General features: G+C 32.2%; 2 protein-coding genes across 2 annotated transcripts; one reads left to right on the forward strand and one right to left on the reverse strand.

The window, feature by feature from the left end:
* Nucleotides 1–595: 595 nt before the first annotated feature.
* On the forward strand, nucleotides 596–2,509 carry LOC120261321 (protein UPSTREAM OF FLC-like). The gene is made up of 5 exons (XM_039269211.1): nucleotides 596–967; nucleotides 1,054–1,123; nucleotides 1,199–1,314; nucleotides 1,399–2,032; nucleotides 2,108–2,509. The coding sequence occupies exons 1-5, from the start codon at nucleotides 799–801 to the stop codon at nucleotides 2,370–2,372; spliced, it is 1,254 nt and encodes a 417-aa protein (XP_039125145.1). The 5' UTR covers nucleotides 596–798; the 3' UTR covers nucleotides 2,373–2,509.
* Nucleotides 2,510–2,751: 242 nt separating this feature from the next.
* LOC120283372 (serine carboxypeptidase-like) lies at nucleotides 2,752–5,400 on the reverse strand. Its single transcript, XM_039290382.1, has 9 exons — nucleotides 4,920–5,400; nucleotides 4,429–4,597; nucleotides 4,228–4,347; nucleotides 4,008–4,151; nucleotides 3,790–3,940; nucleotides 3,633–3,721; nucleotides 3,305–3,563; nucleotides 3,086–3,219; nucleotides 2,752–3,015 (listed from the first exon to the last, which is right to left on the reverse strand). The coding sequence occupies exons 1-9, from the start codon at nucleotides 5,243–5,245 to the stop codon at nucleotides 2,884–2,886; spliced, it is 1,524 nt and encodes a 507-aa protein (XP_039146316.1). The 5' UTR covers nucleotides 5,246–5,400; the 3' UTR covers nucleotides 2,752–2,883.
* Between the last annotated feature and the right edge of the window lie 17,111 nt (nucleotides 5,401–22,511).

Genomic DNA, 22,511 nt, shown 5'->3' on the forward strand with positions numbered 1-22,511 from the left:
AGGGCTTGGATCGTCCCCCTTGGCTCAAAGACCTCTGCAGAAGCTTTCACTTCTTCTTCTAATTCGTTTTTATTTTGTTGAGCTTTGCTCTTTTGTCCAAAAAGAAATTTATTTTTTTATGTGGATTTTTTTATAATATGAACAAATTACTCCAAACATATATTTTTATTATATTTTAAGAGGGCATTAAGCCCTCCAGCATCCCATGATAGATATTTTGATCGACGTGTCCAGCTATGCTAATTTAAAAAAAAAAAATAGATGAAAAAAAGGACACTTAATTATGCACCAAAACAAAACAAATTGAAAGCAACGTGACATGGCCATGCACATCCATGAAAACCCATGCAAATAACTAACCTCATTTCATCCACATGTCAACATTTTTAACTCTGAACACACCAACTGGTACATATATATATAATAAGCATTCAATAGTTAGTAGTTTTTCCAATAAACTAACAAAAACACATTAATAGCTCCATGTTCATGCATGAACTCTCCTTAAAACATCCAACTTGTTTCATGTCACCATCATTGCACATCAACCCAACCTGTCCATACTCATTTTCTCTCTCTCTCTCTCTCTCTCTCTCTCTCTCACACACACACACACACACACACACTCTCTCTCTCTCTGCAATTCTTGTTTCTTGCTCAGCAGTGACCACCACAATGTCATCCCAATCCCCTGGAACAACCAATCAAATCCTTCTCTTTCTTCTCCCATGTCTTGGAGTTCAAAGATAGAGAGATAAGAAGAAGAAGAAGAAGAAGAAGAAAAAGGTGAGGCCTTTAATGGAGGGAAGAAAGGAGAGGCCAAGGCCATGGCCAGGGCCACCACCACCACCAAAGCAACAAGAAAAAAGGATCCCTGTTGTGTACTATCTCTCTAAGAATCACCATCTTGAGCATCCTCACTACATTGAAGTCCCAATCTCATCCTCTGAAGGGCTCTACCTCAAAGGTCAGTTCCAACCTCTAATTAAAAAACTCAAAAAGTTCAGACTTTGGTATCTACATTGCTTCAATTTGTTGTCTTTTGTTTATTAGATGTGATTCATAGACTTGTTCTCTTGAGAGGAAAAAGCATGCCATCAATGTATTCTTGGTCTTGCAAGAGGTATTTAATTAGTGCATCTATTCCTTTTTGTGAAAAAAGTTTTCAGTCATTTGATTCATAAGATTGTTTGTTTAGGAGCTATAAGAATGGGTTTGTTTGGCATGACCTCTCGGAGGATGACTTGATTTTCCCTACAAATGGCAAGGATTATGTTCTCAAGGGTTCTGAAATCTTGGATAGAACTCCTTCAGGTAATTTAATTGTGGAAATTAGTAAAATTTTCAATGAAAAAGTGAGGACAAAATTCAATCTTGTATTCACTGTTTGTGATGCAGAACACAATGGGGATAAACTGAAATTAGATATCCCGAAACAATATCAACAAGATTCTCATGCTTTTACTAGAACACAAGAACCTTTATCTTCATCATCATCCTCGCCATCCACTGTGAATGCTTCAACTCAAACTGATGACAATGGAGAAAGAAGAAAGCCGAATGGGCGAAGACGATCAGAAGAGATGCTTCGGCTGCCTTTGGCATCGAGTCCATCCTCATGTGTGATGACTGATACTACATTGGAGTCACTCATTAAAGCTGATGCAAGGAAGGTGAGCAACTTTAGGATACTCGAAGAGGAGCAAGTGTTTGTCCCGGTGAAGGCGAAGTCAAAAGCCGCTAACTTGCTAGTGCAACTAATCTCTTGTGGAGCAATCTCTGCGAAAGGCCACCAAAGTTTTCCAAAGCCGAAGTTTTCTCCTAAGAATTTTCACTCACCAATGTCTACTGGTTCCACGGGGATGATCAGGGAGTTTGACTCTCCATTGGACAATAGTTGGAGTTTCAGAGGATTGAGGATGAATGAGAAGGATTACTTCAGTGGGAGCTTGTTAGAAAGCACAATCAACAAGGAGGGAATCGGCGAAGGAATACCAGTCATTCTTCGTTCTTCATCCTGTAAAGAAAACAGGTAAACATGGCATACTGAGTTTAATGAAGTCAGTTTGACTGAATGCAAGCATTTGAAATTCTCTCTTATCTTCAGGTGCTGCAACTCGCCACAACCGAAAGAAGAGGAGTATAAGCACTTTGATTCACCTGGTTCAAAGTGCTTTCCTCGAACACGGAGAGTTACTACTCTTAAGTCATGCAGGAATGAAGCATTCATCTCACCGTCTTCTGGCTGTGGGCAATCCAGAGTTCTTGGTTCATCGCATTATGGAAATAATAGGATCACTGATTCTTCATCTGTGAGAGGATCAGTGATTCGTTTAGGGTCTTTCCGAGAAGATGAAAGCGATCAAGAATGAGATTATGTAAGTCATATTGTTTGTTCATCGTGCTTTCTATGCATTCTCTCTGATTTCGTACCTTTAGACTTGTTGAAGAACTTGCATTGCTATTTGAACTGTTTCTATTAGTGATATGCATTGTCTTATTTCTCAGATACCAATTCGAAATTTTTTCAAGTAGACCTATCTTGACTTCCCTGCTCCATTTATGAGCCAAAGGAATTCAAACTTCATAATCAAATTACCAAAAACCAACGCATATAAGAATGTTTTGATTGTGGTAAGATAAATTTAAAAAAAAAAAAATTCTCATTTCAGATGAAGAACTATTAGTTTCTTGCTTATATTATTGAGAACAGAAAGAAAAACTCTGTTTATATGGTTTGGCAATACGATAAGTAGATGAAAGGTGAATCAAATGTCATATAAATGCATAATAAGGAACACGGTTTTACAGAGTTAGCCAATTTTCACATAAACTTTCATGCTTCACAAGCCACATGAACACTGTTGCCATTTCAACAGACAATTACAGTTCGAGATGAATAATCTCCTTCGCACTTTCAGAAGTTTCTCCAAGCTGACCATTAGTCCACCTCCTCAACATCTCCAATGCCGCCTTTGGCTGATCCATAGGGACCATATGGCCTGCATTATGAACCTGTTGCACATCGGTTGGATATATTAGTAGATTACCTTGTATATCTATTATTTCTAAATCGAGAAAGTACCTTGAGGAAACTGAGAGGTCCATGACTTTTCAGAATTCCGGCTTCTTCACCATCTACACTGAATTGCATTTCTTCTGATGATACAAACTTTTGTTGGCCAGACCATTCCATGGATTGAACCCATCTTGAATTCCCTGCACAAATTTTAATAAACAAACTAATGAATTTCCAGTAAATATTGTTCTAGAGAAACCGAATCTTACAGTATTGAAATTATACCAAGCCAATTGCATATAAGATCATATTCCCCGGCATATATTAGCAGTTTGATACCATCCTCTAGAAGTGCAGGAATGCCGACTTCCAAATTTTGCATCCAGTCGGTGAGCATGGCCTGATACACAGTTGTACTACATGATACAAAATCAATGTCTCCAACGCCGAGTGCGTCTCTAGTTGTTTTCAGGTTCAGAAAGTTCTCCATATTGGAGAAATCATAGCAGAGACTCCCTTCACACTCTTTCCTGATGTCATAGTACTGTAGAAATTCAATTGTTAGTATGACCTCTGTATCAAGAGGAATATGAAACTTTGGTCATTTCCTTACATTCATATTTCCGACAATATTCAATATTGATCTGAAAATGGTATTGCAAACTGTGTAGGCAGAAACGCAAGCTGTTTTTCCTGATGTGCCTGAAATTTAACAACCCATTTGTGAGAATTTTATGTAATAATAGATCAAGAAAAATTAATCGGATTACCGCAAAGTTTGATTGCATGTTGACAAGCAGGATAGATCTTGTTGATTTCTTTGTAATCAGATTCTTGAATAATGCCCATTTCCAATGCATAATCAGTGTAAGCTTTGTACTGAATTTCTGGATTTGTAAGTCCATTTCCAATTGCAAATCCCTGAATAATTAACATTAATCAGACAACTAAGTGTAAAGCCAAAAAAAGGGAAAAAAGTTTTACATGCCTTCAAATTTATGTGAATTCCTTCTTCAGCTTTGTTTCCCTGATGAACTCTGCTGGCAAATGCAGGAATGTAATGCCCAGCATATGATTCCCCAGTTATGTAAAAATCATTCATGGCATATTCCTTGTGCTCTTTAAAAAATTGCTGACATAAAAAAAGAAACCCAAAGAATCCATCATCGATGAATTTCAAAACATTAGTATTGAAAAAGGAAGAATACCTGCAGAAAATCATATAGATCATTACTGACACCCTTTTCATCATGACGAAGGTCACGTTCATCTGAACTATAACTGAAACCAGTTCCAGTTGGCTGATCAACATACAAAAGGTTTGAAGCCTGCATAAATTTCAAACAAAAAGAAAAATTAATTGACTGAAAAATTGATGATCAGAAATAATGAGTTGTATAATTCTGAACCTTATCCCAACCAAAATCATTCCATTCAAGTGACATGTTGTCAGTAATGGTGAATGGGCCATTTTCATAGAAAACAGCCAGTTCACTGCTGCAACCAGGTCCTCCAGTTAACCAAATAACAACAGGGTCCTTTTTGCTGTTCCTCGATTCAAAAAACAAGTAGAACATTCTGCAAATACAAATACTACTCAGTTACTTCCAGGACATGGTAATGTTTGAATGATTACTATTAGAGAATTCTGTTCCCTTTATATATGTTTGTTTTTATATATAGTTGTATTAATGTGTAAATTTATTAAGGTGTCATAAATGCACCAATTGTACATACATGAGAGAAATTATATTGTGATTGTTTTGGTATTCTCAGAATTATCTTCTCTATTATCATTGTTTTGATGTTTGAATTCATATAAAAAATATAAAGAAGAACAAACGAAATCTTTCTAACTGACGAAGATGTGAATGATAAACATAATCATAATAGAACTCACCTAGCATCATTAGAATGCGGGAGACGATAATACCCAGCATAATGATGAAGATCTTCAACAGGAACTCCACCGGAGAGACCGGGAAGTCTGAACTCCCTCTCAACAATCTTTATACCCTTGTCAATGCCGGAAACATTACTAGAAACAGCAGAGGCATCCTTTGGATGAAGATTGAGAGCTCTAATGAGTTTTTCGGCATTCAATGAAGGTAGAAGTGCATCCAAAGGAAGTGTTATATCATCATGAAAACCCAAAGGATTTGATGAAATCAATGAGAAAAGAAAACAACCAGACAAGAAGATGAATAAGAGATTAAACTTGGCCATGAACTTTGAAGATGATCAAATGTGGTACAATGGTGAGAGGATTTTATAAGTAGAGAGGATTGCAGAAGAAGTGAAGGAAAGAGAAGCTGATCTTAGAAGGAGGGAAAGGACATGCGTGCAAGTGATTCTTGGAAGTGGAAAAACAGTAGACAAGAAGCAAAAGGTTGAGCATTTGCAACCAACTCTTTGTAAGCATAGGTTTTGGCTTATGCTGGAACAGGTTAATGGGTGGATGTTGTTCCATGTGGCAGGATTTTATTGGCTGTGTGTTTGTGAGATTGGTGAGAGCCCAATTGGAGAGGTGTAGGATAATGTAAATGTGTTTTTATTGAGTTCGGTTTGCTTTACCCGGGAAATTGGGCAAGAGGTTGGGTTTGTTGATGTGCGCTTTGTGATGAAGTGCCATCTTTTTAATCCAATTAAAAAGTTCATGAAATTTTCATTTACGCCTCAGCCACGCATTGTGAATTGTGAGGAAGTTATGCCGCGTTTTACGATTTTAACTTTGTAACTTGAATATATTACTCTCGGCCTCCTTCAGTGTATAAAAGTCAAATATTTTATTGCTTAGTCATTACAATGACTATAGCATAACAATTATATATATATACACACACAAGTATATATTTTTTTAGTGTAATTATAGTTCGTGTGATATTTGTATATACATACCAACATACATACCTCATCACAAAGCTTAAAATAATTATATATATACACACACTCATATGCATATATATCTTTTTAATGGAATTATATTTTCTATGTTTTTTTTTTTTTTGCTTTTTTAATAAAGCCGATAAGATCATTAAAAGAGTTATCAAGAGACAGGTAAGTACTATAGCACACTAGTTACAGTGACTTAATAATCACCTATGAATTTATTAATCAGGCTAAACATCACATAGGGCGATGAAAATCCTACAATGTTCTGTCCCAGAAAATTTTCGAAAGCAAACCAAGCTAATAAATCCCCTTGTATAAAATCTTAGAGCAGAATATAACACTTCCCACAGAAGATTCCCAGAGCCCATTTAAACAATATTATGAACAGTAATTTGCATTGAGAATATTAATGAACTGTATTGCTAGCACATAAATTCAACCTTCGTCTTGTCCATCACTGCATTGTAACAATACTATTAGCTTGCCAAAAGCTTATCAAATTATTTAATTTTCCATATATATAATTTTTAGGTGCTTTGAGATAAACTGCATATATCTTTTTAATAGAATTACAGTTGATGTGATTTCCTTATATATATATATATATATATGGATTTCGGGCTAATAATTTTATTTTACTATTTACACATTTGTTTAGAGCATGTCATTTGGAGAGAGATGATAATGGGTTGAAACATCTCCATCACCTGTTTAGTGAAAGGTCAAAATTTTAAATATTTTTGCTTAGTATTTAAAAAAAAAAAAATCCATCTATCTGACTAGGATAAGTTATCAATATATTGAATAATATGGACAATAGGCAAGTCATGAACCATATCTCAACCTCTGCTTATTAAGGATAATAAAATACTAGTTATTATAGGGGTAGTTTAAGTTGTCTATATATTCATATCCATATGTAAAAAGAAGTATTGGCATGTAACAAATGGCTTAAATAAGTTGTCTATATGTTTATATTTACGTTTAGAAAGAAATATTTGTCATGTAACATTTGTTTTGGAAAATTTGTGTATATATTACCCACATTGATAAGGAAATATTTGTCATGTGACATCTAATTTGAATAGATTGTTTATATGCTTATCTTCATGCTAAAGAGAAATGTTTGCAATGTGGCATTGGCTTGAATAAGTTTTCTTTGTGTACATACATGTTAAATATTACATTAACTTAAATTGCCTCCTAATGAACCATCAACTAACTAGGATTGGTCATGGCCTGGGTAACCCCGTGTGCTGACCCAAGCCCAATCCAAAAAATACAAGATGTGGGCTTAAAAAAAAGCCTAAAAAATTAGGTTGGGTTAGGGCTCAAAACTTAGGCCCGATTAAATTTCGGATGAATTTGGGTCACACAAGTTTTAGCCCAACCCAAGTACCCAATCAACGCAGGTCCAAATAAATAAATAAATAAATAACGTGTGTATATATATATATATGTGTGTGCGCTACCCAATCTCAGTCCAAAAAATATAAGATCTGGGTTTAAAAAAATGACCTAAAGAACTAGGTTGGGTTGGGCTCAAAACTTAGGCCCGATTAAATTTCAGACCGAGTTTGGAGTCACACAAATTTTAGTTCAACCCAAAGTACCCAATCAAGCCCGACCCGAATAAATAAATAAATAAATAACATGTATATATATGTGTATAATATAAATAAGCTAAAAAGATGTTTAAGGGAGAACCCAAACTATTTACCTTTTCTTTTGCATTTAATATAAATGTATAAATGTAGAAGATGTGGATTTGTGCCTCATTTTCTCTTAATTTGGTTTGTCATTTTGCATTTCTTCTAACAGCCACTTGAGCAAAGAAAACTAGGCTTCTCCATCATCATCAAACTCCTTTCATTTCTCCTCCTACTCCTACCAGTTGAGCTTTATTTTTATTTAAGTTCATCCGTTGTATTTCTCCTCCGAGTGAAGGTAACATATTTACTTTTAGTTCAACTTTTTAATTTCTATTTATAAATTAATTTTTTTTATTAAATAATTACAAATTTTATTGTATATCTATTTTTTATTTTTATTTTTATTTTTATTTTATTTTTTTGTTAAATAACTATGGAAAGTTAGTCGAGCACACCGATAAATTTGGAAGAAGATAATGATGAGCCAAAATCAAATCGTACTAGATACGATCTATAGGAGCATTTTTAACAAGTTACCTCCTATTGAAGCAAATTCACATAGAGCTCAATACAAATATTGTAAGAAGGCACAATTTTGCAAAAGCACACGAGGGATATCTCATTTGAGAAGGCACTTAGCTAAATGCCAGAAATGTATTTGTCGTGACATTAGACAATACACAATTTTTCATCAAACAACGACAAGTGGTACACCACTCTCAGATTAAAATTAATGTTGAGATCATTTGCAGAGAAATTGATGTCATGATTGTTGTTGATGAACAACCTTTCATGATGGTTGAGAATATTGGATTTAGGCGTGTTTTAGTAGCTGCATGTTCTAAATTTAAAATAATGGGTAGAAACATAATCAAAAGGGATATTATGTTACTAGAGAAACTAAAAATAATACATGATTAAAAAAAGAGATTTAGATGAAAAATAATTTGCTCAAGCATGAAGATTGACGGAGAAACCTTTTAACCACTCTAAATGCGTAAAATCCTACTTAAAATAGTGAAATTAGTGTTCTATTTAGTTGTTGACAAGGTTCTTGCCCCAAGCATCGTGTTTAAAAGATCAAAAGAAGAGATATAGTGAAACCCTAGATAAGGGAGACAAACCAAATAGTAGGGCAAAAAAGTAAATTTTTTTTATCTAATCCTACATGTTTCTATCCTAACTCCCCCCATATGATTCATTATCATGTGGCCGTCATGATAAAGTGGGCCAATATGATAAGACTATTATATCCTATTGGCACACCAAACAAAAGACAGCAGGAGGATATGATAAATTATCATATCCTATAATTCTTATCATGCTCACCAAATGGACTATATATATAGGATTTTCATTCACTTTTAATAATGTATTTTTAAAATATTAACTATTATCTAGATATAAAACCATATAATTATTGTACTTATTTTTTAAGTTCAAAATATATTTTAAAAATAAAAATAATAAATCAATTTACAAAATATTAATAAATTAAAACTTTGATTAGCATCTTAATCATATCAAAATAAATATTTGAAAGTTCAACTATATTTCAATTCAAAAATAAAGCAATTTATATAATTATATTATTTGGAAATTTAAATGAATGGAATAATTAACCTATGAAGAAATTAATAAAACAAATTTAATTCAAATATTAACCCAAGCAGCAAAAATAAAAGAAGGCAACCCACATATATGGTGGAGAAATAAGCAAAATCCCACTTTCAAGCTTTCAAAATTTTCACCTCTATAATCTAAACACATGAAACGATTGGAAATATAATATTTTTCTCTCCAACTAAACACATTGAACTTGAGACTTCCCATTGAAATCTCTATTTCTACTGAAATAGCACTTTCAAACTTTCACTATTTTAGTGGATTTTTTTAAACTAGACACGCTTTAATATATATATATATATATATTTTTTTTTTTGTTTGAGGAAAGAACCCAAATAAGGCTATTTATTAAATTAAAAATAAAACTGAAACAAGTAAGGGACAGAAGAGAAGAAGCACAAGAAAACAGAAGTAAACAACAAGAACAATCAATCTTAGAAATAAAAGCCAGAATCCAAGAAGCTCTTCATGATCCAGTATGGCAAGTCACGGCCAAAGAGGAAGAGATTAGTAGATTGGTAATTAAATCCCAGAGATGCAATGTTGAAGGCAGGAGTCATCCACGAACTAGGTATTGAATGAACGGAAGGCTTGTAATACATGTCGAGCAGAAATCGCAAGTTGGAGATTTGGTTGTTAAAACACCATGTGTGAGAGAGCCAGGATGCTTGAGGATTTCTAAAGATTCTTGATTAAATGTAAACATGTGTTGAACATGAATCTGGCAATCTGACGCCATCTGAAGAGCCACTTCCATAGAAAGCAAGTCAGCGCTGGTATGATCATCAACGGGGCAAGAGAGGTAACTTGCAATGGAAATGACATAATTAGAGTTGGAGAAGAAAAAACCAATTGAACTTACCAAGTTGCTGCGGGATTGGAAAGCGCAAGTGAAGAGGGACTGATTGGCAGCACTTGAAAAGTTATTCAATATGAGCTTTTCTGCCGATGAGATTCTTGTTTTCCAAGGAATACTCGTTTGCATGAGCTAAGGATTTGCAAGCAATCACAAACAAATTCGGGCAAATATTCCGAAAATGGCGTCGCAGCGAGCCTTCCAAATAAACCACGCACCAACGGCTATGACTAAAGTGATGTAATTTGAGTAATTATTATTTGTGAGCCAACCAACAGCAGTGAAGTCGTCAATGAAAGAGAGGGACATGTTAACTTTGCTGCTAATTTGGTTCCAAACTATTTTAACCTTTGAGCAGTGATGAAAAAGATGATCAATTGTTTCTCTATGGGTGCCAAATAAGATACAAGAATTGTCAGGGCCTAAACACAATCTCAAAAGGAAATAGGAAGTGGTTAGTCTTCCTTTAAAAATGAGCCAAAGGAAACACTTGACACGCAGAGCAACATGGATTTTCCAAAGCTTTGACCAGTCGGGCCAGTGATCTGAGTGAGAGGCAATGTGATTCAAGTGATGATAAACGGCTGCAGAAATCCTGTTATGAGGAGTTTTAGGAAGCTAGACCCAATGATTGTGAGAAGAGATGTCAAATGTATCTAGATTGGGAGAGTCCAAAACTAAATTGTCAACAAACAAATGATTAATGCTGAGAGAATCCCAAAGGTTTTCATGAAGCAAGTCAGAAATATTAATGTGCTCAAAGTCTGCAGACATGTTAATGAAGGTAGGTTTAAAAGCAATTGAAATATCAAAACACCAGGGGTCTAAAAGAAAAGAAGTATTAACAGGATTAAGCGAATTAATCCTACAAAAAGGTTTAATATAATCTTCAGACTTGCAAAGACCCCGGAAAAATCAAGAACATTTAGGAGGCACCTTGTCAATTGATGACGGGGTATAGATGACGTGGCATGTGCGTACATGGAGAAGTACGACGCAAGGCATTTCGATAATTTGGCGGGCGACAAAATTTTATGGTTGTACCAGGTCTATTTGATGGGAAACGGGTCAAGGAACAAAAATCACAGCTTCGTCATTCAACAAACTCGTGAGTCATACCAAAATTAGGCCAAATTCCATCGCTTTAGGCACTCGAAAAACCCCTAATTTTGCTATTTTTAGTAATAATTGATTTCGTTATATCTTAGGATAGAAATCTCTGATTTGTGAGCCGTTTGTGGTAATTGTCTTTATTTTGATAGATCCCTTATTTTTTGCTGATATTTGAGAATTTACTATTTTTGGTAAATTTTTGAATTATCTCCTTTCTTAGTGTTATTTTCGCCTATTTAATGTAAGCCTATGGGCAAGAGGAAATCAGTTTTTGTGATCATCATTTTTATTGAGTAATAAGATTTTACTCTTCCCAAATTCCTAGTTATCTTTGATCAACAGGGTTTTGACAACTTGTTACCGGGCATTCGAATCAACCGGTTTCAAGTATACTGCTGCATCATCAATCCAAAAATTAATTTTACCATATTTTAAATATAAAATATCAACCCAGATGGCGTCATGCCTGTTTAAGTATTTAAAAATATGTTTAGCCAACAATGAGTGCTTAGCAATAGAAAGATCCCTGATACCAATGCTCCCCTCAGACACGCCTTAATATATGTTGGCTTAGGGGCCAAACGTGTTGGAAAACTGATCAGGAAATTGGAGACAAATTGATGTGTGTGGTGCTGTTTAGAAAGACTGAATAATAGTGTGATGCACTTTGGCTGGTCATTGTCTGTATGTTGTTTGGATTAGTTCACTTTGAATCTTTACTGTATTTTTCTTTGTTGTATTAGCATGTATTATGTGAAATGCTTGACTGGCATTCACTATTGTGTATCTTTATATTTTCAGCGTTTTGAATGAATGATGGTATCAACTCTGAATTATCAATTGAATTGGTTTTCTCTTCATTCAGTGTAAAATTAGTGTGAGATAGTTTTGGTCTTACTGACAGCTTGAAGAACGTTATATTATATCTCAAGATCCTATCATTGGTAAAGATCTCTCGAAAAGTAAGCTTCAGAAGTTACTTCTATTGATCCAAAAAATTGCAAGGAAATTTCAGCTGCTTTACAATAGGATTCGTATAACCAAAATATATTTTTCTTTTTTTTTGAATTAAATGTGGATAAACCACAGATTTATTGAACTAAAAACGAAGGTACAAGGAAAAAGCCATCGCTCACCAGAGGTGAGGAGGAGCAGGGAAACAAGTAAAAAAACAGTGCAAGCAGAGAAAAAAGCTAAGTAAACGGAAGAAGCCGCCCCAGCATCTCAGGCCTACTTAGACAAACGCTCGAAAAGCAACTACTCCCGAATGTAACTGTGGTCAAGAGTGCCGGAGAGGAGGAATCTCTAGCTCGAGGAGTTGAGAGAACGCTGATTTTTCCGGGAGAGGCTTGCTAAGAACTTGCTCGATGTTTGTCCGCAGAAGAGAAATCCAAGATAAAAAGCATGTTAACGATTTAAAAATAATGATATGTCATGATAAAACATTCATGTGAGAAAAATACGAGCGTTTCTTTCGATCCAGATATTCCACAAAACAGCACGGGAAATGAGATCCCAAAGGATTTGATATCGGGGCTCGAGGGATGATAACCAAGTCGTCCAGAGTAAGGGAATAGATTGTGGAAGAGGGGTGAAGGCTAGAGCTTGGGAGAAAAAAAACCCAGATGCGTTTGGAAAATTCACAGTTGAGGAAAAGGTGATTCAGGTTTTCAGAAGCACTATGACAAAGGACACAAGTGTCAGATAGGTTGTAGGAGATACACCTTTTCGTGAATAGGTTAGCAAGAGTAAGAATTTTTGTCTTCCCCAGTCTAGCCAAGTAAAAAGAGTGATTTTGCTAGGCATCGAGGTTTTTCCGAAGAGGGTAAAGCCTCGCTCGTAATCCACCATCAATAAGAAATTTATTGAATGCTTTTACAGAGAAATTTCCACTTTTTTCAAGGGTCCAAGAAGGAGTGTCGTCCAGAGAAGTGGAGCAATCAAGGATAATTTCTAAAAGCGAGGATAACGAGCCAGGAAGGTCTGGGGAGAAAAGGATCTCCGGGTTTCTTAGATGTTGGGAGAATTGCCTGATGGTTATCCGAGGAGTGTAATCGGGAAAAAGGTCCGCCAAAGATCTTTGAGGAGAATCCTGCAGTATCGGTGGTCAAAACCAGAGGGAGGTGTTAGAGCCACTCGATAGATTTGTTCAAGCATGAGCTGAAGGCGGGCGGTGATGGAGGTCACACCGCCTGCAGTAAGATTTATTTCTAGGTGGAGAGTGAGACAGGAGCCCATTTGGATCGCTAGGGGAATAGTTGGAATGAATGATTTTGGCCAAGCAACTGTTAGGATAACAGGAAAATTTCCACCACCATTTCCCAAGCAAGGCAAGATTGAAATCATAAATATTGAGAATTCCCCAGCCTCCCATGTTGCGAGGTCTAGTGATCCTGTTCCAAGCAATTAATCTTATTCCTCTCGGGCCCAAGTCAGGACCTTTCCATAGGAAGTCTCTACGAATCTTGTCAATTTCTTTGATCACCCAAATAGGAAGTTTGAATACCGACATCCAGTAGACAGGGACGGTGGAGAGAATAGAATTGATGAGGGTAAGGTGGCCCCCAAGGGATAAGTATTTGGCTTTCCAAGGTGTGAGTCTAGAACGAACCATACTAATCAATTTAACCCAGTCTAGACGTCTTGGACGCCGGCCAGAGAGAGGGATCCCAAGGTAAGTTATAGGAAGACAATTTCTAGAGCAGTTTAGCATTCTAGCTGAAGATTCATGTGGTTGGTAGCCAAAGTTGGTTGAGTACAAGCAGCTTTTCGAGAAGTTAATGGATAACCCAGATGACCCCTCAAATAGATAGAGGATAAGTTTGATGATTTGAAGGTCCTCCTGACCTCCAGCAGAGAAGATAAGAAGGTCGTCAGCATATTGTAAATGACAAAAATTAACCGACTGGCTTAAGGGGACACCCACAAGGACTTTGGATCTAAGCGCGTGATGAAACATAGCACTCAGAACATCAGCAGCAATAGCAAAGAGGAGAGGGGACAGGGGATCGCCTTATCTTAGTCCCCGTTTGCATTTGATATAACCCTGAATGCTACCATTAATGATGAACTGAGATTTGGCAGTGCTCAGGATAGCGTGAATCCAAGATAGCCATTTCACTCCAAAACCTCTAACAGCAAGAATTTCGAGGAAGGAATAACCAAAATATTCATTACTTTTTAAAAATTCCAAATATTAAAATGCCCATAATCCAACTTAAAAATGTCACCCCCAAAGTTTCTTACCCCCGCCAAGTGTACAAAGCTGAGCCCATCTCCACTTTGATGGACAAAAGTTCACTTGGTAAGGAGACTGTTTGGAATTGTTATAGGTGAAAACTACAATGATCACTATGCAAAATAAATTTATAAAATAACATACAATAAATTTTTATTCCATTTAAAGATTTTATATCCTATTGTCAATTCTTTCTTTACATGTTTCTTGGGGCCAATATATATATATATATATAGCCCCCTAACATTGCAACATGAAAACTCCATAAATAAACAAAATGACAGCCAAAAATAAAAATGCCGATTATCTACTTTGTGATCTTCAATTTCATTCTCTCACTCTTATATTATGATCTATAAAATCATTATATAAAGAAATAATAATGTAGTTTATGTAGTTTTTATGCTTAATTATGTAAATACCTCAATGTCCATTAATATTTTATTTTGCTGGAAAATAATACAAATTTGTTTCCTAACCTGATTTGTTTCACCACAACATCAACTCGTTATATTTTTACTAATTCATAAAGTTAAGACTGGAGCTATCTATTAATCAAGCAATTCGTAAATAGTTTGGACTTGTTGGCAAAAGCTCAAATTCATCTCAAAATTTTGAATTTTTGAATCAAGTTCAAAATTAATTTTTAACCGAACTGAAATTGACTAAAGCTGATTTGAGCTTAGCATAATATATCTAAATATCTAAATACATAATTATATTATATAATTTTATAATATATAATATTTTTATATTAAAAGTTGATATAATTTGTATTATTAATTTTTAAAAACAGAAATAAAGCCAAAAATGAGGTTTTAGTTTTAAACTAAATTTAATCGAATTTCAATTCTCAATCGATATGATTTTAATTTTGAGTTAAATTGAGTCAAATTAGAGCTTTTGGAATTAAATCTAGACGAGGTCAAACAAACTATATCAACTTAATAGCTAGCTATGCTAAAGCTGATCCCACCCAAATCGAGCACGGCCCATTTATTAGTTGGGTGCTATTCAATAACTTTCAAATCAAACTCAACCTTTGAAGGAAATAAAATCTAGCAATTTTTCCTTGAAAAAAATGGCAATTTGATTTAGTCAAAATTATAATTATGGAATAATAACATGATAGACTTTCAGCAAAATAATCAAAATAAGAAATTTAGTACTCAACATACATATGCTCAAGAACAAAATATTAAGCTACTATGCAAAACCCTTCTTTACAGATGAAAAACCATGAGACAATCTCCAAGAAAAATCCACTATAACATAAGAAAAAACTACACAATTGATTGATTGATTTCCCAAACTCAATATAATAATGAATTGGGAAAAAATAAACAAAAAAAAAAATCCCTTTCTAATGAATAATATCAAGCTAATTCAAAATTTTATTTTTATAATAATATCACCACAAGGATTTTCTATTCTGAAATACTTAAAAATTTTGATAAACTTTTATTAAATTAATTCCACCAACTAGTTATACCCCCAAAGGGTTGTTTGGAATATCGTATTACCCCCGGAATATGGACAAGATAATTTTATAATATCTTGTTTGGTTATATAAATTACGAATATTATATTTTTAAAATATGATAATTTGACCAATATTACTAAGAATGTAATTACCAACTCAATATGTGGTAATTTCACATCCTTTGCAGAATGTGAATTTTTTCCTGTTATACTCTTCAAATTTAATAAAATCTTAAAACTATCAATTTTTTCGAAATTTTAAAAATAAGTAAACATTTAAATTTATTTAAAATAGGTAAGGTTGACTTAGTTAATATTATTAAAAAATTAATTATATTAAAATTAAAATTAAAATTATTTAAAACAGGTAAAGTTGATTTAGTTAATATTATTAAAAAAATAATTATATTAAAATTAAAATTTACTTTTTAATAAAAAAATTATTATATTTTCAAAAAGAAAAATAAAATAATTATTATTAAATAATTTCAATATTTATTTGAAAATATTATCAATTTTGATATATTGAGTACTTATTAGTTAAGGTATTTAAGTAAAAAATAATAATTTGTAATAAAAGATTCCCATGTAAGAAAATACATGTTAGACCATTAGTGTCTTATCAATCAAATAAAAATTGCACATATTTCTGTCAATATGAGTTGGGAATCATATTTCTTGTAATCATAGTTTCAATGGTAATATAAGATTTTGTAGATCAAATGGCCCCTAAACTTAATTAGATCAAAAGTAAAATATGAGCACATATAAAGCTTTTTCAACAGTCCTATTTAAAAAAAAATATATATATCCCAATGGCCAAGGGCCATTTTATTTATCAAAATGACCAAGTCATCTTATCAAGTCTGTAGATTAGGTAAAAAAAAAATTTGTTTCTTTTAATATTTTCAACCCAATAATTTTTATTTTTTTAAAAAAATCTATTGGATTTTATTTTTTTTTAAATCTATTGATTTAAAAAAATTTATTTTATTTTTATAAAAACCACAGCTTGCTTGCATTTTTTTTAAAAGCTATTTGTTTTTTGAAAACTTATTTGTCTTTTTAAGAATTATTTTTGTAAAAAACCTACTCGAAATTTTTGATAATTTTTTTCACATATAACTATAATTAAGTTTCATGTACACCCATAAAAATTTTATATGAAATTAACTAATTATAATTTATATTAAGTTAAAAGTTAGAGTAGTTCATATATAAATATAAAAATTATATATTTATTTTTAGATAATAAATTAATGTTGTATATGCAACCATTATTTTTAAACTACAAATTCGATATATTTTAAAATATATATATATATATATGTTACAATACTAAGTTAATATATGTATATGTATATATATATGATCCCGCTTTATCTACCAACGTTCCCCGCTCGCATACTCTCTCTAGATCTCTCTCTAGGTCCTAACACCACTAATTGTTCTCAAACTCTTTTTTTATTTTTCATCATGTGTAAACCCCATCATGCGTAAACCTGTCGATGACGTTTAGTGTGTATATGTATGGTATTGAGAAATACAATAGTATAGCTCTACAAACCTTTAAATAGAAGGTTGAGAGTATAGGAGAGGGCTCTTGGCCCATGCGGCGCTAGCTCTACTATGTAAAATTTGGTTTGTGGCACTTTTATTGTCTGAGTTCGAAACACACCGGATGTAATGATGCCAAAGTGTTTCTAATGTGGAAGTAACTTTGCAGCCCAATCCTTATACCATTGAGTGAAACTACATGACTAAACCACCAATTTTCAGCCATAGGCAAATTTTTGACTATAAATTGACTGAACCATCGGTGACTATATATATACGGGTTTATTTCTAGCCCATTAGCGACAAATATTCTGCACTTTATAGACGTATGATTAGTAAACTTTTTTATAAGCACAAATATCAGCTAGAAACTTTTCCCGGGTTTCGCATGAGTGCTATAATGGCGTAGTTTTAAAGACGGTTTTTGATGCCATATCGATGCCACATCATCAGCGATCGCGAAACATTTTTAAAGCAGTCATATAGCGCACGTAATCGTCGGAGAAAAAGTTAAGTATCAGTATACATGAAAAAATTTTATAAATTTATAGTGTCGTATAAAGTACAAATATTTGTGGTCATGAATGAAATGACCCCATATATACGGTTATCACATAATAGATGGGGTTGACAGTGTGAAGCTTTGCATACATGTTGGGCTACTAGTGAGCATGTGTAAGTTGTTGTTGTCCTTGATGACTATGAATGCATGCATTCCTTGATTTTGTGGCCATAATGGGAATCACACCAACCCTAATATTTTGTTCCTTGAACTGCCAGCAACATCTTGTAACCTTGACAACATGACATCTACCTAACCTTTCACATTTCATCTTTTTGTTAAAAGTGTCGGCACTTACTAAGCCTACTTCTTTCCCCTGTTTATATACGAATAAGATTTAATTAGTTAGATAATTTATAATTAATAATTATTTTATATTTTTTAATATAATTTTTGTCAATATTAACTAAATCAGATAAAAGTTTTAATTGAGAAATAATTCCAAACTTTCGAATTTTAACCTAACTAGTTTATCCCTAAGTACTTTTAGCAAATAATGTGACTCATAATTAGCGTTTACGAGGTTTTCTTATTTTATTTTATTATTATCTATTTTTAACATTTGTAGAAATTTAAATCTAGTAATTATATTAATGATAATATGTTAATTGTTAAAGCAAATTAGTGGTTATCAAAGAAATAAAAAAAATTAACTAAAATATTTTTAATAAATAAAGAAAAAAAATTAGATAAATAACTTTATACATGAAGTTTTAATGGTGACAAGGACCTATAGATTCCATAAGCTAAAATGCACTGTTGAGTATTATGTACTTCAGTGAAGTATAGATTTTTTTTCTTTAAATTTTTCTTGCATAATTTTTTTAATTTCAATTTATATCATGAGTTCCCGCACAAATGTAATTCATTTAGGATTTTTTAATTTTTTTTTTTTTAACGGTGAAAACACATTTTTAGTCGATAAAGTCCACTTTTATATGTATATTTTTTATTTTTGAATTAAAAATAAATTAGTTTGTCATTGAGTTTACTAAACCAATAACATATTGGTTTATTAGCACCGATCATATTTGTAGGGTATTTGTATCTAACATAAGAGATAAATTTAAATTTTGGCTTACAATGGATGAGACCACATGTGTAGAGGGATTAACTCTATGTTTGCGCATGTCACTGACATGTGACTTGTCTGTATTTCATAGAAAAAAAAAAGTTTATTAATGTTGTCAATACGAGTTAGCCCCTTTAGATGGGAGCTTGTCAAGGAAAAATGAATGTGATATTGTGTAGGAATAAATTAGTATAGGGATTTAATTATATGAGGTTTTTTTTTTTTTTTGTTAAATGTGAATAAACCAAGTTAGTATGTATAGAGGTGTGAGGTAAATATCTCAAACATTTATGTTTTTATCCTGTATGAGTGGAGATTTAAACTTATTATTTTTTTAATAAGGTATAAATACTTTACATAAGCAACATAATATAAATAGACCAAAATCTCGTTTTGACGGTTATAAAGTATGTTTTGGAGATGACCCTACAATCCTTTTTTTTAATTAATTAAAGTCACATAATTTTAGTGATATATACACAAGGCCAATTAATATTATATTATTTTTTAAAAAAAGAAAGCATAAGTATTTTTATATTTTAAAATTTTTTCATCTTGCATGACATAAGCTGTCTGTGTCCCAAAAAATATTTTGTATTTATCGCTTTTAAAATTAAGAACCAATTAGTTTAAGAAAACAAACCAAAACCAAAACTTGCTTTGCTCATTATTCACATGCCTAGTCTAAACATAACATAGCCATACAATACAAAATCAGGTCCTTAGAATTATTTAATAAATGTTCATAATTTTAAAAATAACTTAGAAATTATAATACCAACAATCAAATATACAGGGGATGTCGGTGATGGGACGAGAGTTTCGGTCTAAAAGAAATTCTTTTTCAAATATTAAATTAAATGGATTTGTTTTAGATGTCCAAACTTAATTCATATTAATAAAAATTAAATATTTTAAAATTAAAATTTATTTTTCAATATATATTTTTTTTTTATAAAATACGATAAGTAAATATAGGAGAGGCATGTGTACAGGGGAGGTAATGAGGACTACTCCATACATTTTCATCAGACTAACATCGGTTTAGATTTTAAGTCTACATCTATAGATAGAGACTTTTGATACCATTGTTTCCAGCGTATTTTGAATTTTGATAATGAACATTACGTAAATTAAACCTTCTTATAGTAAAGCCAATGTTACTAAACTGAAAGCTCTTTAGTTTTTCTAAATATTCATAAACAATAATTATTTAGTGCTATTATTTTTTTAAAATAATTAAAATTTTAAAATTTTGTCTATGGTGTCTCACATATTCTTTACGTGCGCTGTGTTAGACATCCTTTGCTGGATCCAAGCTGTTACTGATGAGGCCAAAATCGTCCTTCATCTTTGATGGTCATTCTAGTAAAATCCAAAATTTTATTAACAAAAATAAATCACAAAGTTAAAAATAAAAAATAATAATATCAGCACCAATTATCATAGATTTAAAGCTGCCACCACCTTTATAGTGAGGATCATTGTTTGTTTTAACCCTTCAATAAAATAATATGGTCATATTTTTTTTATCTTAGACATGTATGTTTTCTATTATTGTTATTTTTTCACTTAGATAATAAAATAAGTAGAATAATAAATATTTTTTATTTTAGAAAATAAAATAAATAATAGCCACAGGTGTCACAAGTGGTTTAAGAAGTCCAATTAAAAAAAAAATTACTTGCATGCCCCTATAAAATAGCGATTACTACATGAAAAAAGATTATATATAATTATGGTTAAAATTCAACTTATAAAATTATATAAAAATAATTTTTGATTTTTTTTTCACCTTTTTCCAAATATGAATGAAAAAGAATAGTTTAGTATTTTGAAAAAAAAATTTAATTCATTTTTTTAAGGATTTATAAAATAAATAAAATAATTTATAAAATTGTACGCAAAACCATAGTTTTTATACAGATATATTAATCATTTTCTAATTTTATAAGAGACAGCCAGAAGAAAAAAAACTGACATTGGTATATATTACGCTATAGTAAAAGTACGTAAGTCCCACACTTAAGATCGGGTATTCAAATTCCGCCTCACAATTGGTAAATATTATGGTGAATTTACTCCCGTAAAAAAAACAAAAACAAATAATAATTTAGAATAAAAGATAAAAGCCATTTCACTCTTTCACAAACCTTGGAGACTAGATTAATAGAAAAATTTATAGCCGACAACCCTCATGGGTTATCACTTTTTCCTATTTTTGTTCCAATTCTCTTTCCTACTTCACCTGTACTCTATTTGGCCTCTTATTATGAAAAGTCTTGCAAGTTATCTAGAACTTTCAACGGTAAAATGAACTCCATTTGGGCAAACTCATATAAGGCCTTGGTTACCGTTTGAACAACAACTTATAGGGACTTATGTTCATGTGGAGTAGGACTTACAAAAAGTGTCCTCCTCTCAATGGTCCTTTCGTGTTGCCATTTTGTGGTGCCCATGCACCAACGGCTCTTTCCTTAACGTCCATCTTTGCTCAACGGTAAAAACATATACTATAATATTTTTAAGATATCAATAAATCATTTTTGACGTTTTTTTTTTTAATATTGTAAGAAAAATAATAATAATTATTACGGAATTACGCAGTTTGTAAATTATTTATCAAAATACATAAGATGAGTGAAAACGGAAAAACTTTCCTCACTTTCTACACTATTTTAAAAAAACAATAGAAATGTTTTTTTTTATTTTTTTTTAAAAAAAAGCTTGGCTGCCGTTAAGAGCTTTTAAATTTTTAAAAAAAAATTAAAAGTATTAGAAAATAATAATCAAGTTATATATATATTACATTTTATTTTTTAAAAAATATAAATCACAAAAATATTAGAAAATATGACTGTAAGAAATGCACCGATTAGAAATTATTACAAAGTTACTCAGTTCAACCTGCACCGATCAGTAATTATTATGAAGTAGCGTGATCAAATCGGCAAAAGTCAGACGATCAAACCTGCACCTGTCAATAATTAGTACAAAATATGATAATTAAATCTGTACCGTTAGTACTTAGTACAAAGTAGGGCAGTCAAACATGCACCGATAAATACTTATTATAAAATAGAACGGTCAAACATGCACCGGTAAATAATTAGTACAAAGTCGGACGGTCAAATTTGCACCGGTCAGTACTTAGTACAAAGTAGGAAGGCCAAACATACATCGGTCAGTAATTAAGACGGTCAAACTTATACCACTCAGTAATTAGTACAAAGTAGGACGGTTAAACCTGCACAGTAATCAGTATTGACCAGTACATGTTTGACCGTCATATTTCCTTATATTTTCAAAATTTGTATTTTTTTAAAAAATAAAAATGTAAAAAAAAATTATAACTGGCCTATTATTTTTTAATATAATTTTTTTAAAATTAAAAGTTAGTTTTTAAAAAAAATTTAAAAATTCTTAATGACAGTTATGCTTG

Source organism: Dioscorea cayenensis, chromosome 1, assembly GCF_009730915.1.
Source record: "Dioscorea cayenensis subsp. rotundata cultivar TDr96_F1 chromosome 1, TDr96_F1_v2_PseudoChromosome.rev07_lg8_w22 25.fasta, whole genome shotgun sequence".
In the NCBI taxonomy this organism is placed as follows: Eukaryota; Viridiplantae; Streptophyta; class Magnoliopsida; order Dioscoreales; family Dioscoreaceae; genus Dioscorea; species Dioscorea cayenensis.

Bases quoted from the DNA above. Each gene is read 5' to 3' on its own strand.
- LOC120261321 (XM_039269211.1), top strand. From the start codon at position 799: ATGGAGGGAAGAAAGGAGAGGCCAAGGCCATGGCCAGGGCCACCACCA. The intron at 968-1,053 runs GTCAGTTCCAAC...TTTGTTTATTAG, and splicing joins TGAAGGGCTCTACCTCAAAG to ATGTGATTCATAGACTTGTT. The intron at 2,033-2,107 runs GTAAACATGGCA...TCTTATCTTCAG, and splicing joins TCATCCTGTAAAGAAAACAG to GTGCTGCAACTCGCCACAAC.
- LOC120283372 (XM_039290382.1), bottom strand. From the start codon at position 5,245: ATGGCCAAGTTTAATCTCTTATTCATCTTCTTGTCTGGTTGTTTTCTT. The intron at 4,598-4,919 runs GTGAGTTCTATT...TTGTATTTGCAG, and splicing joins CCGCATTCTAATGATGCTAG to AATGTTCTACTTGTTTTTTG. The intron at 3,220-3,304 runs GTATAATTTCAA...AAATTTGTGCAG, and splicing joins TCTTATATGCAATTGGCTTG to GGAATTCAAGATGGGTTCAA.